We start from the raw sequence: 17480 nt of genomic DNA on the forward strand, positions 1-17480 counted from the left end.
TGATAATAATCTACTCACTAGAACAAAACTAGATTTATGACATTCTTCTTCTCCGTCATGGAACAGCTTCTTAGCAGAAACATGGAAATTCATACTCAGGCTTTTTAAGAATACTTGCACTATTCCTGTTCAATTATTGTTACTGATGATTCAATCATTTTTAGTGATTTTTCCATGATGATTTTAAGAGTGGTGAGGGATTAACTTCTTGTTGGTCTTTCAATAGGAATTTCGATTGTTTATGTTCATTGATTTACATCTTGTTGAAGCTACATCTGTCAAATTAGTTGTCAATCATTCAGTCTGCCAAATCACCATGGACGAATATAACATTCAACAGTATGTGCATTTGAAAACATTGTTTTGTCAAAATAATGATGATAATAATGATAAATAGTCTTTATTTTACGTGGCAGAGCAAAGCGCTATTCTTCCACTCAACCACGTATGAAAAAAAAGGAACATTACAAAAAATGAATGGCAATTTCAGGACAATAATTAAATGAAATACAGATGTTTATGTTTGGATCACTGTTGGCTGAGCAATTCAGTTTTAAGTTTACTTTTAAATAGCGGTAGTGATGAATTTTTCAAAGATACACTGAATGAATTATACATTGTTACAGCATGATACGTGAAGGATTGTTCATTAGTGCAGTTATGATTCGGAATGTCAAAATTATTATTAAATCTAAGGTTTCTTGAGAGTATCTGATGTCTGTGAAGGAGGTTATTTACCAAATAAGTGGGTTGTTGAGTTTTCATCAGTTTGTGAATGAAACACGCGAAATGCAATTCTCTTCTGTTTTCCATTTTCAACCAATTTAGCTACAAGAGCCACACGAAAGCTGGCGCGAGTTACAGAATCTTGTTCAGTATTCGCTTTAGTAAACAAAGATTGCTGTGATTTGAGTCCGCGTCTCAAAGCTTCAAATTTTTCCTTCCGCAAACTTCCTGTATACTTGGAGTAACTTTGAAGATGTTTCGATTCATAGTGTCGTTTAATGTTTTAGTCTCTGAGAACAGCTATGGTTTCATTACAAATTAAACATAGCGCCTTATTACTGGACTCGATCACAAAATATTGAAAGTTCCATTTTTCTTGGAACATTCTGCATTCACTGTCGATATTTCGCTTCTTTTCCATACTAACAAATCACACATAAAAACAATAGTCAAATTAAAATACTCAATACAAAATAGACGGATGTTACTTTATTTCACAATAGACAGTTTCGCTTCCTTCGCCTTTCCTACGCAGACTAACTCGCAGTTGCGCCGCTAGCCTTTTTATATGCAATTAATACTGCCATCTCGAGGTGATCAGAATACACTAGCTAGAACCAGAACTTTCTCGAACCAACGCGGTAATTCCAAATATTTAATTACGCCTAATGCCACCTCACGGGTAGCTGAAAAAAATAGTACTCGCCACTAGATGTCGTTAAGTGTCACAATACACAATAATAATTGAAATGCAAAAAAAGCGTAAGTTTGCTTAGATCACGCATTTTGCGACTATCCTAGTCTAGAAATATACTTAAGGGCAGAAATTGGCCCTTGGAACAAACTGAAAAAATCATGATGACCCGAAGGCTTCAAAGTTTGGAAACCCCTTTATTAGACGATGGAAGTCCGAACTAGTGAAATTCCTTATGAAACATTGTCAATCACCTTCAAACAAACGTAATCCGGTAGAATTCATTTTTATGAAGTTGACTATCATGTTAATATCATCCATATTGATTTGATGGAATTTAAAAGTTAAATTTTCTTGAAATTGCGTTGTTTTGTAGAAGTTAAGAAGAGTATCCGGAGGTTCTGTTGCAATTTGAGTGACCAAAGTAATAAAGTGATTGTTTATTTCATACAGTTCTAAAAAATACTAGTAGATTACTGCGTGCTCTACAGGGATCATTCAGCGAAAACAACATTACAACAAAACAACGTAAATTCTCAAGAAATTCGTCACCAAAAAGTCCCCTACTATATCGACATCTCGTATAATAACCTCCGTCGAGCATACTCCCGTGACACAACAATGAGGGATTTTAATACTGCTCCCTCTGCAAGTTTTCCAATAAATCTGTCAAATCGGACAGCGAGACTGGATGCAAATGCGGGCGTATGATATTTGGATATCTTAGCATTTCTCCATTCTTTCGGCGGGCTTGTCTCGCGACAGATGGACGTTCTACGCGAATAAATGACCATCGGCATGCTCAAAGGTCGGACGGGCATCTCGATGACAGATACATAATATGCTTATGGAAATATTAATATCGCATCGAGAACATAAAAGAAGCATAAATCCGAGTTATCTATGACGTGTCCTCGATGCGCAACTGTTGCCAGACAGAGGCAGGGGCTTTGGCATCTGTGAATAATTGTGGATGATTTTATGGTGGTCGCGAAGGCATTGATTCAGAGTGAGAAAGGTAGAAATAAGATTTCCTACTAACTGAAATAGTGGTGAATGTCATAAGACTAGCGCTATACTATGTGTTAGGCCCGATACTCTTCAGCCCATCTAGTAGTTTACAAAACCGCAACACGTGTTTCGCACGTGTATTGACCCAAAATGTTAGTGATAATCGTGATCGAGTTGATGTGATATATACTGATTCTGCTAAAGCATTTGATCGACTTGGTCACATGATCCTTCTACAAAAACTCCATCAATTTGGTTTCCATATTTCAGCAGTACTTTTCATTAAATCCTACTTACTTCAACACGATTAGTTTGTATCTTATAAAGGTTATGATTCTTTTTATTGCAATCCTTCATTTGGAGTACCTCAGGGGTCGAATCTCGGACCACTTCTGTTCTTATTATTTATTAATGACCTCAGTATTTATGCCGATTGTAATAAGTTATCTTTTGCAGATGATTTAAAAATATATTTGCGTGCCGAAACTATCGAAGACTGTAATACATTGCAACGACAGTTAGAAAATATACAGACTTGGTGTGAAGTTAACAGACTATAACTCAATGCATCCAAATGTAAAATAGTGTCTTATGGTAGGAAAATGTCAGTCATCGAGTACAATTATCGAGTAGATACCATTTCACTGTCACGAAGTAACTCAATTAAAGATCTTGGTGTGTATTTTGATCAAAATTTGTCTTTTTCCAATCACATTAGATTGAAAGTAAGTGAAGCGTTATGAGTTTATGGCTTCATAGTTCACAATTGTAGATCTTTTTCAAACATATCTGCTCTATTTACTCTATATGTGGCCTTTGTAAGATCAAAATTAAAATATGGCTCTGTTCTATGGTCTCCATTCTACAATTGCTATAATAGATTACTTGAAAAAGTTCAACGTCGTTTCCCAAAGTCTATTTACTTCCAATCTTATATTATTTATCCTGTCTTATTAGTCAGTGGGATATGCTTGCAGATTGGCATAGCCCACTGACTAATAAGAAAGTTTTTCTTCCTTATTCAGAGGAATTGGGCAAACTACGGATATGCAGTTGGTTAGTACCTCGTCCACTAGATGGAGTGACATTTCGTGATGTTTTTTTTTCTTTCGTGTAATTCAATGTTTATATGAAAGTAGCTGTTTCAGGAGGAAATTCTTTCAGTTTGTGTCTGAAAGTTACTTCTTTACATGATCTACACATCCATGTATAGAGTTACTTATTTTCAAATTGATTACTTTTTTCCTTTCTCAGGAAGATTCCCTCATTCTTTTTTTTTATCAACATGGAGTAGTAGAAAGCCAAAAACTTTCTTTACCATAAAAATACAGATTCACATTAAATAAAAGTTCAAGTTAAAAGTATTCATTTAAAGAGAATAAACATTTCTCAACCAGGTATCCTTTGAGTTTTTTTTTAAGTACATTCATATTGTAAGCTTTTGATGGAGGAAGGTTAGTTGTTGAAAATCTTTGAGCCGATTCGAGCTGGAGCTTTATAGGAAATATTGCGTTTAGAGAGTGGTAATCGTAAATCATCCTTACGACGTGTATTGTATTCGTGGACATCGTTATTTATGGAAAACAAATCGTTTATATTTGAAAACTATTTGAAATCTATTTTCATTTACAATTTGTTAACGGCTCTTCGTATATTGTTTGTTTACTTTTTTCTCATATTCGTTAATACTGGTGTTATAGTCGAAGTAACCTTTATTGTGAATAATTGAAGCTATCGGCATCACAAAGGCGAAAAAAATCATTACAGAGAAATAATGCCGCTGCGAACTAGTCCACCGACTGAAGAATTGGCGGTTCGTATTGGATAATTTTTACTAACCGGGTTTTATGATTGGCTGAAAAGTCATAAAAATAAATTTAAAGTCATGTTACGGTGACGAAAAGAATGTGATAATGAGTATCGCCGTTGTATCGTCAATGTTCAGTTCAGAAACTGATCGCGATTTGAGTGTTGAAATTTGATATTGGTGCAGTTATAATTACTTAAAATTTTTGTTATTTGTTTAAAATGTGGCGTTCTTGGACAAGTACTAATAGTAATAACGAGTGTGATAACAACGCAGACTTTTTCCTGTGTAGTGATTCCAATAACGATGGTGAAAAGTGCAAAAAAGAGAAACCAGTGAAAAAGATTCGGATGCATTTGAATATTGAAACATAGAGAGTATGTTTCAATGAATATGAATCTATATTTCAAGTTTGGTTTCGAGGGAAACAAACTATTACAAGCAACATCAGATTTGATCGAAATTCCTTTCTCAACTGTACGTAAAGTAGTAAAAACAAACCTTATGAACGCAAGACGAGATGTGAAACGGGATTACCAAAACCTTTAGATGTTCATCTAATAAAATCATGAAGAAAAAATAACATATGCTGTTACAAAAGCTATGAGATTCCTACTACTGAAATCATAAGGAAGAAATTGAATACTTTCGGCCATAACGTGAGCTGCTGTAACAAAATTCTTCAAAATTGGATTAAATTAACTAGGATTTAGGTTTAAAAAAATAAACAAACGTCAAGCGGTTATGGAAAGCAGAAGAATAGTGGAATTGCGTGACAAATACTTAGAACAAATAACTAAATATAGACAAGAACAACACCAAATTTTCTATTTGGACAAAACTTAGTATGACATTCACGACACAGTTACGAAAGGGTGAACTGATGGTTCGAGGATGTGTACGCCTAACAAACCTGCAAACAAAGGATCGTGACTAATCATTGTGCATTCCAAATTCTTTGAAATTATGTGGAAAAAACTTGAGGACTGCAATGTATACTATCATCAGAACATGGAAGGTAATATTTTTAAGGAGTGGTTTGACAACACATTGATCCCAAATCTGGATGTGAATAGTGTAATAGTTCCTGATAACGCTTCCTATAATTCGCGACAGCTCATCAAAGTACCGAATAAAAATTCGAGGAAAGATGAAATACAAAGTTTTTTAACGGATAACATTTTGTATTCTGAAGATTACTATACCACAGAGGATACAGAGGATACAAAACTAATGCTTTCGATTCATTCATGGTGTTCTTAGGCGTTTGCCTATCACCCATAGATTAAAAGAAGTTGGATGGTTGAGTATGAAATTACGTAGAGAACTACACTGTTTCATTTTATATCATAAAATCATTGAGACCAAGGCACCATTTTACTTGTATAGGAAAATCGTATTTCGTACTGATGTTCATAATTTGAACATCCGTTCCGAGGGAACTATAACTCCACCCGTCCATAAAACTTCTATGTTTGAGCGTAGCTTTTCTTATAATATTTCAAAAGTATATAATGTCATACCGAAGGAACTGAAAAATATGAAGATTATGACATTTCGAAAACATATCAGAGAAGCCTCAAAATCCCCTACTGGTTGAAACCCCTGTCTCTCTGTCTCTCTCTCTCTCTCTCTCCCACTGGATTGAAATGTATGATTTTTTTTATATGTTTTTTTTTTCTCTGTTATTTTGAACATGCATGGTTTTTGTTCTAGATAATACTTACGGTCACTGATTAGAATATGGAACTCTTGTAAATGGTTGAGACTTTTTAGTGTTCTAGTTATATATGTGTATATGGGTATATATGTGTGTATATATATGTATATATATATATATGTATATATATATATATATATATATATATATATATATATATATATATATATATATATATATATATATATATATATATATATATATATATATATGTCGAAATTTCACAAAACATTAATTTGGAAGGATTGACAGATAGTTGACATGACATATGTCAGTGGTTCTAGTGATAAAAGCTGTTACCAACTTTGACTTGTAAAGAATTATTTTTGGAAATTTCTACCTGTGCAGCTTTTTTTAACGTGAATGTAGGATAATAACATTTGGATTAAAGTATGAAGTACATTATTCTATTAATGCTAGATTGGGTGAATTCATTGAAACATTGTTATATGGATTTTTATCTAACGTCAAAAGATAGGAATACATCTCACTAAGAAGATTAATATCTGTTTTTTTGTTGATGCAATTTTTATTTTCAGCAATGAAGGCCATTTCAAGAAAGGACCTTTTTGTTAGATGTGTTTCACTAGCTAAGACCTTAGAGGTATCAAAATTCATATGGTGGTCAAACTTATTGACATGTTCAGCTAGAGCACATCTTTCAGGATGGTGTCTACAATCGCTTTTGTGAGAAGTTATTCTGGAACTTAAAGTTCTTGACGTTTGACCAACATAGATTTTGTTGCACGATTGACATGGAATACTATATATTACATTTATTCGAGAAGTAATGAGGGGTTTATCTTTAACTCTGGTGTGTAAAGTTCTAATCGTGAGAACTGCTTTGGTGGCTATTTCAATATTAGGCAATTCATTGAAAATTCTAGAGAGTTTGGGGTGATCTCCTTAATGAAGGGTAAAGTACTATAAAAAACTGGAGTTGGAGCAATGTATTTATATAAGTATATATATATATATATATATATATATATATATATATATATATATATATATATATATATATATATATATATATATATTTTTATATTTCTTTTTTGTTCTCTCTTTTCACTGATGTATCTGCTGCTGAATAAAGATTATTATTATTTTTATTAAATACCAACTAGGGCATATACCAAAGTATATGGCCTTGAGAGTATTGCTGAAAAGTATGGACACGCTATACTGAGACTTCCCTCCTATTTTTGTGTTTTAAATCCCATCGAGATGATATGGGAAAAATTGAAACAAAGCATCAGGCGTAAAAATAATTTTTCAATATTTGATAAGGAGGTAATAGAGCTAGTTGAAGAAAAAGTGACTAATATTACCGAAGAAGACTGACAGAAAATGATTAAAAAAGTAATTTTAGTTGAAAAAGACTATATGGAGATTGGAAACTTCCATATTAATGGTGGAAATGAATTCATTATTGATTTAAATGACGACAGTGATAGTGAAACAGAGAATATGGAAGAGGAATTATCAGAAGCTTTCGAAGAAAGAGAGTGAAGTATTTATGAAGCGATCGATTCTATATACAAGTATATGAGTAAGTAGTATTGAGAAGTATTTCCAATCATCACTCTGTTATTTGAATCCCTACTTTCCCATTCATCTTTATAAACGAAGTATTTATTTTCTATATTATCTTTCTTTCATAGGTGAAATAAGGATATTTTTTAGATTTATTCGTCCCTGAATGAATATGCTTCAACTCGAAGAATTGTGATACTTGAACCAAAATCTCCGGCACTCGGAGTGCTAAACAGAAAAATCTCCCGAATAATCGGGCACCTCCTCCGCCAATTTGCGGTCAGTCCATCGGCGATAACCATCATCATCATCAAAAAATAATCGTCGATTTATGAATAGGCCTGAACCGTACGGCATCGGCGCATCGCCTCAATGACGGGATCCACCCCTCCCCGCACACAGGTATACTTCGAAGGCGGCGCTTACCGTGGCCGCCCGAGATAGTCACTTAGTCAAATGCCGATCGCTGAGTCGGACGATCGTCGATCCACCGCCGTCAATTGTCACGACGTCTGTCGCCCCAGCCACCTGGACAGGACGAATTTCGAAAGTCGTGCTTATCATCTGCGAGAGTTGTCGTTATCACCGCGCAAGGCGTGCGACGGCGATCTCTGCCGAAGACCGACGAGGGTGAGACGGACGCACCGCCCTTATCTGATCCCCCTCCACGGACGTAGGCGCTCGTTAGACAGCACCGCGACGCCGACGAGATCGTACGCTACCTGCACCAATCATAACTGATAACATGAGTGCGGCAAGTTAGTGTTGATTTTTTTTGTTGTGGACAGTGACTGTGCTGTGATTATGTCGCGAAGGAAGCAGGCTAGGCCGAGCAGGCTCCTGGAGGACGAAGACGCTCCTGCTGCTGCTGCTGCTGCGACGGGGTTTCCTGCTGCTGCGACCGCTAATGGTAAGTCAGCAGACTTACCATCTATTCCGTGCTGTGATCGAACAGATTCAGGCTCGTGACTGGGCGGGAATTCATCAAAAACCAGACCTTGCTTGGGGAATTCATCAATCAATTGTCGGGCAAAATTGGCTGAAGTTCATGTACAGGGCAGCCCAAAGGAAGACATCCAAACATTTTTTTCCAGATAGGACTCCTCAAGGCCTATCACAAGCTCCCCTTCTATGAATTTTTTCAATGTTCCTATGAGAATTTTCTCCGGATTGGCCTAAATGTTTTTCCATTTTCTTCAAGAGTTTTTTTCGTTCTTCTATTCGTGTTCTTTCATGTTTGAAGGAAACAATTTTCTAAACTTACAGTAAGTTAAAACAAGTTTCAGCGTTATTAAAGTGTCCACATTCGAACAAAGCAATTTTCAACTTCAAATTGAAAATCTTGAAAAAAATTGTCTTTATTGCCTCAATTTTGAAAACTGCGGAACCCTAAGCTTTCAAAATGAAACAAAAATACTGATAATTGATTAGCTGTCGTTCGCTGGAATTGACATTGAAGATTACAGAGAAAGAGATTTGTCGAGATAATTATTTGATTTTGAAATTTTATCATTGACTATTTTGATTTTGATTGTGACTTGAAATTAATCAGACGAATTATCGATAATGTGGGGGTTGAAACATCAAAAACTTTTGCTGTCTTTAGGAGAGTGGGTCGTATTTTAATAATCTCAACATATTTTCTAAGATATTTTTCCTCAGTTCCTAGGTACTTGCGAAGAACGACAGCTTTCTAAGCAGGAATACGATGAAAATCAAAGAAAAGGAAAAAACATGTTATGATATGAAATAATCGAATGGAATTTTGTGTTCGTTTTTTTTATACTTGTCATTGAAACTGAAAATCAAATTTGGAAATTCTATGGTAGTTCAATTGAATCTTTGCTCACATAATTCGTATCATCTGATGAATTAGCTTCGAGAATGGAAAAATAATTTCACAAGCAAAAATTCACCCCTCTTGCATACAATTTTTTCATATCGGAATATCTATTCTTAAAGATTTTCGTTTCACAGTTGAAAATTTTATTTTGTTTTATTCGAACATGAATTTCTCAATATCGATGGAAATTTTTGTGGCCTACTATTATTTATACGGTTCATAGAACAAAAAAACTACTGAAATAAACTCCTGTCGATAAAGATTGAAAGTTATTTAAGCCTATTCGGTCGAAAATTCTCATAGAAATAAGAAACGAAAACTTAAGTTATTCGTATAACTAACGTGGATGTGATTCTTCTGAAAAAAATTGGTTGTATTCCTTTGGGCCACCCTGTATATATATTTAGAAATAGGATAATGGGTTTTCAGTCAAATACAGCTCCATAAAATAATTAAACTAGCAAGTGAATTGAGTAATTGCTATTTTATAAACAATGATTATTGGATACAAATTTGACAGTGCTGTTCTATGCCAAACCTCCAAACTTATCCTAGGTACCTTTATAATATCATCTTAAAACTAACCTTAATTACAAGATAATTCGTAGAAATAAATTATTTGATTACAAACTATGAAAGTCAAAAATTCTGGAGTTGTGATAATTTTTTCTTTTTCCATTACAAATCTGATACTTTGTCAAAAAAAATAGAATCATAGAACGAAACAATTTACTTTCTTTTAATAAATTTCGAAAACTCTTTTCCAGAAAAATTCCTCAGTAAAATTATTTTCCCCACAAATAGTAGAACAAAACAGACACGTGATGATATAAGACAGTTTTCCTTAATCAAAGTAATTGGAAATTTAAAATCACGACCAAAAGATTCTACACCAGATTTCAAAAGATACAAATGTTGCTAAGTTTTTGGGAAAAAGAGGTTTCGTTTCTCCATTTCTCCATCTTTATACAAAATCTTCCAGAATATAGTCTGGTAAAATAATCTCTCACAAAAATGTTATAAAAGTGAATAAAAATTCCTCCGCAATCACGCAACATTTTTTTGAAACAGTGTACAAAGCAGATTTGATTAAACGAAAATTTTGCATTCAGAATAAAAAACATCCAAGGAGATTTCTCTGGAGCTGATGGAAATCAATGGAAATCCAAGTTGCATCGATAAAAAACAAATGTTGAACATTTCAGTGCGTTTCAGTTAGGTATTGGGTAAATACCAATTTTGTTGACCCGTATTAGATTGAAATAAAATCACGTTGTGTCACTAATCAGTTGGAGAAATTATGAAAAATATCGGATATGTTATCCGATATAAAATATCATTTACTCAATTTATTCATTTTAGAACCTTTCAACTATATTCAATACAAATATTTATATTACTTACTGTAAACATAAAGAATGGAGTTATTTGAAACTGCATCTGACTGAATTTATGTTTTTCCACTTACCAACTTCAGTCGTTATTCTTGAAACTATATGAATCTCTATAAATTATATTTATTCAGAATTTGAACGAAACACTTTAATGCTGATGTACAGTAATTGAAATTTTTTTCCCGAAATCTACAAAAGCAAGCTCATTTAAAACTCCCTGAACAGATGTACTAAATTAAACAATTACAAGAATGACTTTCAAAAATAGAAATGTAAGCATCAATGATTATTTATTTCTATTAATTGCACGATTAGGGGTATAAAAAGGATGAATCCAAAAAATATCCTCATTTTACGTATGGAAGATAGTGAGTAAACAATATATAAACGCTAAGTGCATTATTCTAGCAACGAATATGAGAAAAATTCAGAAAACAATATACCAGAAACCGATAACTAATTATAAATAAAAATAGATTTCATATAGTTTTCAAATTTAAGTAAAGGTAACCTCAGTTTTTCAATATCATTGCAATAACCATTGAAGGATCTGGCTATTCTGCAAAAAGGAATGTATTTACCTGAATTGATTTTTCTAAATGGGGTTGTAAAGAAATTATGGTTTCGCAAGTCTCCACAAGTTGTAGTTATTCAATGAAATTTTTGTTATCAACTTTGGAGAATCGACACGATTACTGAATATTCTGTGAAAAACATTTGACATTTTTCTCCTGTATGTAACAGATACCAGGGAATATTTTTTTAAAACTGAACGGAGGTTTGCATTGATTATAGAAATATCTGTTTTCCGGGGTAATTATTTGACAAATTTAATTTAAACACTTGCTCTGTTGGAAAATCGTATACTGTGGAGTCCAAACGACACATGCAAAGTTCAAACGACCATATATATAAGAGTAATATAGATTTAGCAGAGTTTTTGCGTTTCAGAAATGCCTTGTATTTCTGATAATGAATCCCAATAAACGATTACACATATTAACAGTTTCAACTATGTGAGATTTAAAAATAATTTTGAATTTCATAATTATGAAACAGACAAAAGGCAAAATGTTGTATTTTGATTCATGAATGAGCTTATAAATAATGCTTTGACCAATCATCGAAATTCAAGAACAATCAACTCCTGCAGGACGCTCCCGCTACGGCGGATTTTCCTGCTGCTAGCGGTAAGTCATCTGACTTACCATCTCTTTCGTGCTTTGATAAAACAGAGTTATGCTCACGATTAGGCGGGGATTTATCAAAAACCAGATGTAATGTAATACGCGAGATGACAGATAACATTCATATTACCGACAAATTCTACCAAGCCACCTGGGCAAGTTTTCTTCGGGTGGCATTAGTGTCTCTCGAAGAGGCATTATGGCGAACGTAATTAAATTAATGTCCAGTTCGAAGATTATCTTTTGCAAAAGACCGAAAATGTCAACTGAATTCGGCTGTAGGTTCAGGGATTTATCAATGAATCACTGCGGTCGATTTGAGTTTGACGAAAATTGGGTAGATTCAAAAACAAACACGATTTTTTGGAACCGTCATCTGCTCTTGATACGGAAAAATATCCTGCTGATGAGGGAAACAAAAATATTTTCATATATAGTCAGGAAAACATCGGAAAAACACAGACATGTTTGAAACTCACCAAGTGAAAGAATATATATTGAAAAATGAAAGTGCATCAGTATTGAATAGATGAATGGACAATAATTTGATTTTTATAATAATAATCAAAATTGCGGAATGAAATTTGTTATTGTGATGAAACAAAAAAGCTTCAGTTTTATGTTTCTTATTTATTCATTTCCATTTGGATTTGTTTACCATTCATCTAGGCTTTTTATATAGTATGAACTATTTTGAAAACCGTGTCAATTAATGAGACAATAAAAAGCAGTTGGACTAACATGCAATAGACGTATTCAATAAAAAAACGTTGCAGTCGAAAACTGAATTTGTGAAATAAAATTACATAAATTCAAATTACGTGATTTATATTCCAAATTCAATGTCATTTTTCATTATCAGAGTGTACTGAATGCTGAGTAGCTTGATGATATTGTTGGCATTGATTTGAGTTGTGGAATGAAAAAGACAAATCATCTAACTAATATAGCTCTAGAGATGTGTGGGTTTATGATATATGAATAAAGGGTGTATATTTCAAAACTCAGGATCATATTATTTTTCATTTTTTACTTCTTTGATTGACGTCTTGCTTATTTTGTGGTAATTTATGTTCACTGAGGATACACTATAAAAACACACTTTTGTCTATTTTCCAATCTAGTTTTATATTTGTTAAAACCATCGAGGAAAATAGACAAAAGTGTGTTTTTATAGTGGATCCTCAGTGATAATTTTTGATACTTTCCAAAACAGTAACATCAACCTGAACGAATATTCATAGTAGCAGTTAGTAAATGTATTGTTAAAAAGTTCTAACTTGTGGAGTTAATTCACTTCATTGGTAATCAGTTCTTCGAAATGAACCAATTACAAAAGTAACAAGTAAATGTTACAAAAAAGTGGTAAATATTCTTTCAAATTTGTTTCAAGCTGAAACCTTGAATTTCTGATAGATTTGAGATACTCGACAGGTGTGAATCAGGTAAAAGTAAAAGTTTTTCAGTAATGGTATTAATGTGTTGACTGTCTCGAGAAATATTTCATTCAACACATATCTGAGTGAAATTCCATGTTACGAATCTAAAGTAAATGGAACTTCAAAAGCCAGTCTCTATATACATACACAGTAGGTTTAATGGACTGACGCCTATCAGAAAACAACTACTCCCCTGGCTAATACCACGAAGGGCGTTGGATTATATCCGACAGGCATGTTACGAAAAAAAAAAATGGTATAATCAATCTAATTTTTTTTCAATAGAATTTATTGAGATCAAGCATATGACGAGGATATTGATAACAGAGTTTTCAAATTGAGAATTCTTTTCATTTTGCAAATGGATAATACGACGTTTTGAATGAAATATTTTACTGATATTACCAGAATTTTCCATGCAAACTGGAAAAATATTGGAAAATGCTCCTACATCTACTTCGACAACATGTAACAATTGCAAAGTGATGAAAATACGAAAATGTTATTCGCAGAAAAAAATCTGAAGACTGTTCATAAGAAAATTTTTTGCAGAATATTTCTATAATCGATGGAATACTATAATAGTATATTTTCATACATACATAACATGAGCTAGAAGAAATTATTCATGTGTCAAAGTAATTCTAGAAATCATTCAAAAATAATTAAATTGGTAGGAGAAATTGTAAAAATGGAAATATATGAAAAAGTTGGCAGAAAACATGAGCTGGAAGAAATTATTCACCTGTCAGCATAATTCTAGAAATCATTCAAAAATAACTCCACTAAACTCAATTATTTATCGTGACTGTTGGTTGTAATTTAGCTAACGACATAACCTCAAATTCACAAAACGGCTCTAAATTTGTGTTAGAGGAGTGTTAAATTAACGTCTCTCCCATCATCGTTCCATATGTCTTCCTTAACGCAAACCGCATTTTGCGATGATCAAATTCATAACCGAGGAGCAGTTGCTTTAGACAATTTCACGTTTTTCTCTGCCTCCATCGATCATATTCACCTGCAGTGGAAAAAAGTAAAGAATGCCACCGAGGTCGTCCACCTATTACCGAGGAAACATTAAAAATAAGAGCTATAATAAACTCACAGTAATTGAACGATATGAGTGACATAACCTTCCGACGGAACTGAGTGAAACCCACATCACGATCTTTTTCACAAGTGAATTATAAATATTATTGGCCTATAAATTGTGCGTAATTTGTTGTTATTACGGCAATTTCACGGAGTTTATTTGTGACGCGGACTCCGAAGAATTTGGAAAATTGAAATTCCTCATCGGCTGTCCGGTTCAAAAGGACCGACGCGATGGTGAGAAGAACCCGATGGAGCTTCAGCGCTGTAGACAATATGATTGATGAAAACCACTCAGACAGATATTTTTCTTCTGTATTTATCCCTATTATTTAGCATATTTCATTGGTTCCGAAAGGTGGCAGTCCTTTTTCGATTGTTATGCAGATATTCAACTATTCTTCGACAATGTCATCCAAAGGCAGTTGCAGATAGAGCAGATTGCCAGGGGCAACAAAGTTAAGGGGTCACAACCAAAAGTGGTTTTTATTTATCTGCTGCAAAAGCAGCACAATACCAGACCTTTCTTCGTATCGCTTCTCGCAAGTGACGCATGACTTCTAGATAATACTCTTTATTGACCGTACGACCATGTGGAAGAACTCCTGATGCACTAAGACTTCGTTACAGCTCCCTACTAAAATTATATTTAACCTCTACGTTAAATTATTCAGAGAGTTACTATTTGATACAGATATTTTATCATTCCACGCCCTCAATTTATGTTCTCTCTTAAATATTGTTTTACAACAAAATTCCTTTCAGTTCAATAATGAATATTTTTCACAGAATTCCGGTCTAGCTATGGGTAGTAGCAGAGATTTTCATAGCTGATTCAGAACATAACCTCTAAGCTTTTCCTTTATACAATCAGATATTGTTTTGGTACTTTTTGACGGTAATTATCAAGAAGTGAGCCTTCTTACAGACAACTCTCTTCCTTTTTTAGATTTATTGATCAACATTGATGTTTCCAAACTTGAATTTTCAATTTATAGAAAACCGTTTTCTTCTTGCAGCTTTTAATTCATTAGTCCATAGACAAATAGGTCATAATGACGGTTTTCCTGCTCATCTAATCATTAGAATCTATAACAAACACAGAACTAAATGTCTTAATCGTGGTTCAATCTCTACTAATACCTCCAATAAATATTGTTCCATTTTCTTTTTAGGTAAAGTTTCACATGATATTTCAAATATTCTCAGACGTTATTGTAATGATATTAATGTTTTATTTTATACTATGAATCCTATTTCCAAATTGTTAGTCAAAACTAAAGATAAAGTACCAATTTCTCACAAATCAGGCATTTACAGAATTTCGTGTTCACAACCAAGTTGTTCTGCTCAGTATGTCGGACAAAGTGGTAGAAAAATTAAAACAAGAGGTCTTGAACATGTTGAATTAATTGACTATTTTAGAAACCTACACTTACATGATTATAACACTAAAAGTTAATTCTCTAACCACATTCTTAATTACAACCATGGTTTTGATATTGACTCTGATCTAGATATTTTAAATGTCTGCCTAAAAGGAACCTTACGTAATTTACTAGAAATTTTTAAAATTAATTCTGCTATTAATAACCCCAATGTTATATCTCTTAACTTGACTTGACTGCCAAAAGTTTTTCAATTCTAATAGTTTCAAGTAAGTTTCTCCTTTCTTAATCTTCCATAAACCCTCATCTTTATAACAAGATGGCACGTATCGATGGTATGTGATCTGTTTTCTCAGAACACCAGTCGATTTGTATGGGTTGTCTCTCCTCTTGTTATGTTCCGTGTTTGTGGATCTCTAGTCACTGTTCCATGTCATCTCTAGTTTATTTCATGATATAATTTTGACAGTTGATTCTCCTTTCTCATTCAATTGATTTCTGATATTTTTTTTATAAGTCGTTTTCATGTACCGGTTGATTGTTTTGATGTTAATGAGTGGGTATCAAGACACCCATAGTTCAATTATTGAGAAATATGATGTGATAAATTTTTCCATTCTCTACCATAAAAAATAAAATAAAAAAAATCATTATTAATAATATGTCATTATGACCATTCTTTTCATTTACAACACGTGATAATTCGTTTTCTTTTCCATTATAAAATATAAAACAATTTCTTCTCCAGGTAAGTTCTTTATATTACAACTATTGTTACATTGTTCTTCCTTTTATTGTAGAAGTTTAAATATTAGCTGATGATGAACCTATATATGTTCAAAACATGTTCTAATTGATGGTTTTACCGCACTAACTTCTGATGGTGACATTAAATTGTGGGGACGACTTTGAGTTTCATTCCTCACAAATTATATTTAAGAAAATGTAACAAATGCAGTGCAAAATTTGGACATAGTTTTCAGTAAATTAAAGTTATTCGGCTAACAGAATCCCTGAGACAAGATACTTTCAGTACCAAAAGATATCTATCGAAAAACAACTATATTCTGACTTAATACCTTGACGGTTATTAGATTACAACTGAAAAAGCTTTAGGCAAGATAACCCACATATTAGCATCAGTGCCAGTTTCAAGTCGTAGGAATTCAGATAACTTAAAACACCTGTTAGGTGTTTTAAAATCTACATGAGAACATATTTCATAATATTTTATCGATAGTGCACGTCCAACATCAACTTCTGTCTCCGTTGAGATACGGAGAGAAATGAAACCATATTCAAGTGTTCCCAATACCAGTTTCTACTATTAATTTCTAGATAAAAGTAAATTCGTCTAATTAACTTTCAAAAATAAACATTCCAAACCATTTCCTAATGGCCAATTTAATCACATTTTATTTTCAATGCGTGATGTTAACGTTTCTGTTTATTTCATTTATTAAATAAACAAATTTCTCTGAAATACATGTTTACACGGGTTCGGTAACCTGGATTTCGTTCTCTATAACCTGGGTTAAGTTTCTGTTCGAGCTTTGTGGCGAGTGGGGTCAATCAAAGAAAGTGACAGTTGCAATTTGTAGATAATATTTGTTTTTGCTATGAATATCAGTATAGAAGTG

General features: G+C 33.2%; 1 protein-coding gene across 4 annotated transcripts in view; it reads left to right on the top strand.

Moving 5' to 3' along the window:
* Positions 1–7955: 7955 nt before the first annotated feature.
* LOC111514018 (homeotic protein spalt-major) overlaps positions 7956–17480 on the top strand; it is a 197499-nt gene continuing 187974 nt past the window's right edge. For all 4 annotated transcript variants that reach the window (XR_012464528.1, XM_074171135.1, XM_074171136.1 and 1 more), the window contains exon 1: positions 7956–8404. Coding sequence is in view for 3 of the 4 variants with exons in the window: in XM_074171135.1 (XP_074027236.1) it covers positions 8299–8404 (106 nt within the window). In the remaining variant the exon portion in view is untranslated. The remainder of the gene's footprint in view (positions 8405–17480) is intronic.

This window comes from Leptinotarsa decemlineata, unplaced genomic scaffold (assembly GCF_025532065.1).
Source record: "Leptinotarsa decemlineata unplaced genomic scaffold, Ldec_3_MD MMD2_tig00000008_RagTag_RagTag, whole genome shotgun sequence".
Lineage (NCBI taxonomy): Eukaryota > Metazoa > Arthropoda > Insecta > Coleoptera > Chrysomelidae > Leptinotarsa > Leptinotarsa decemlineata.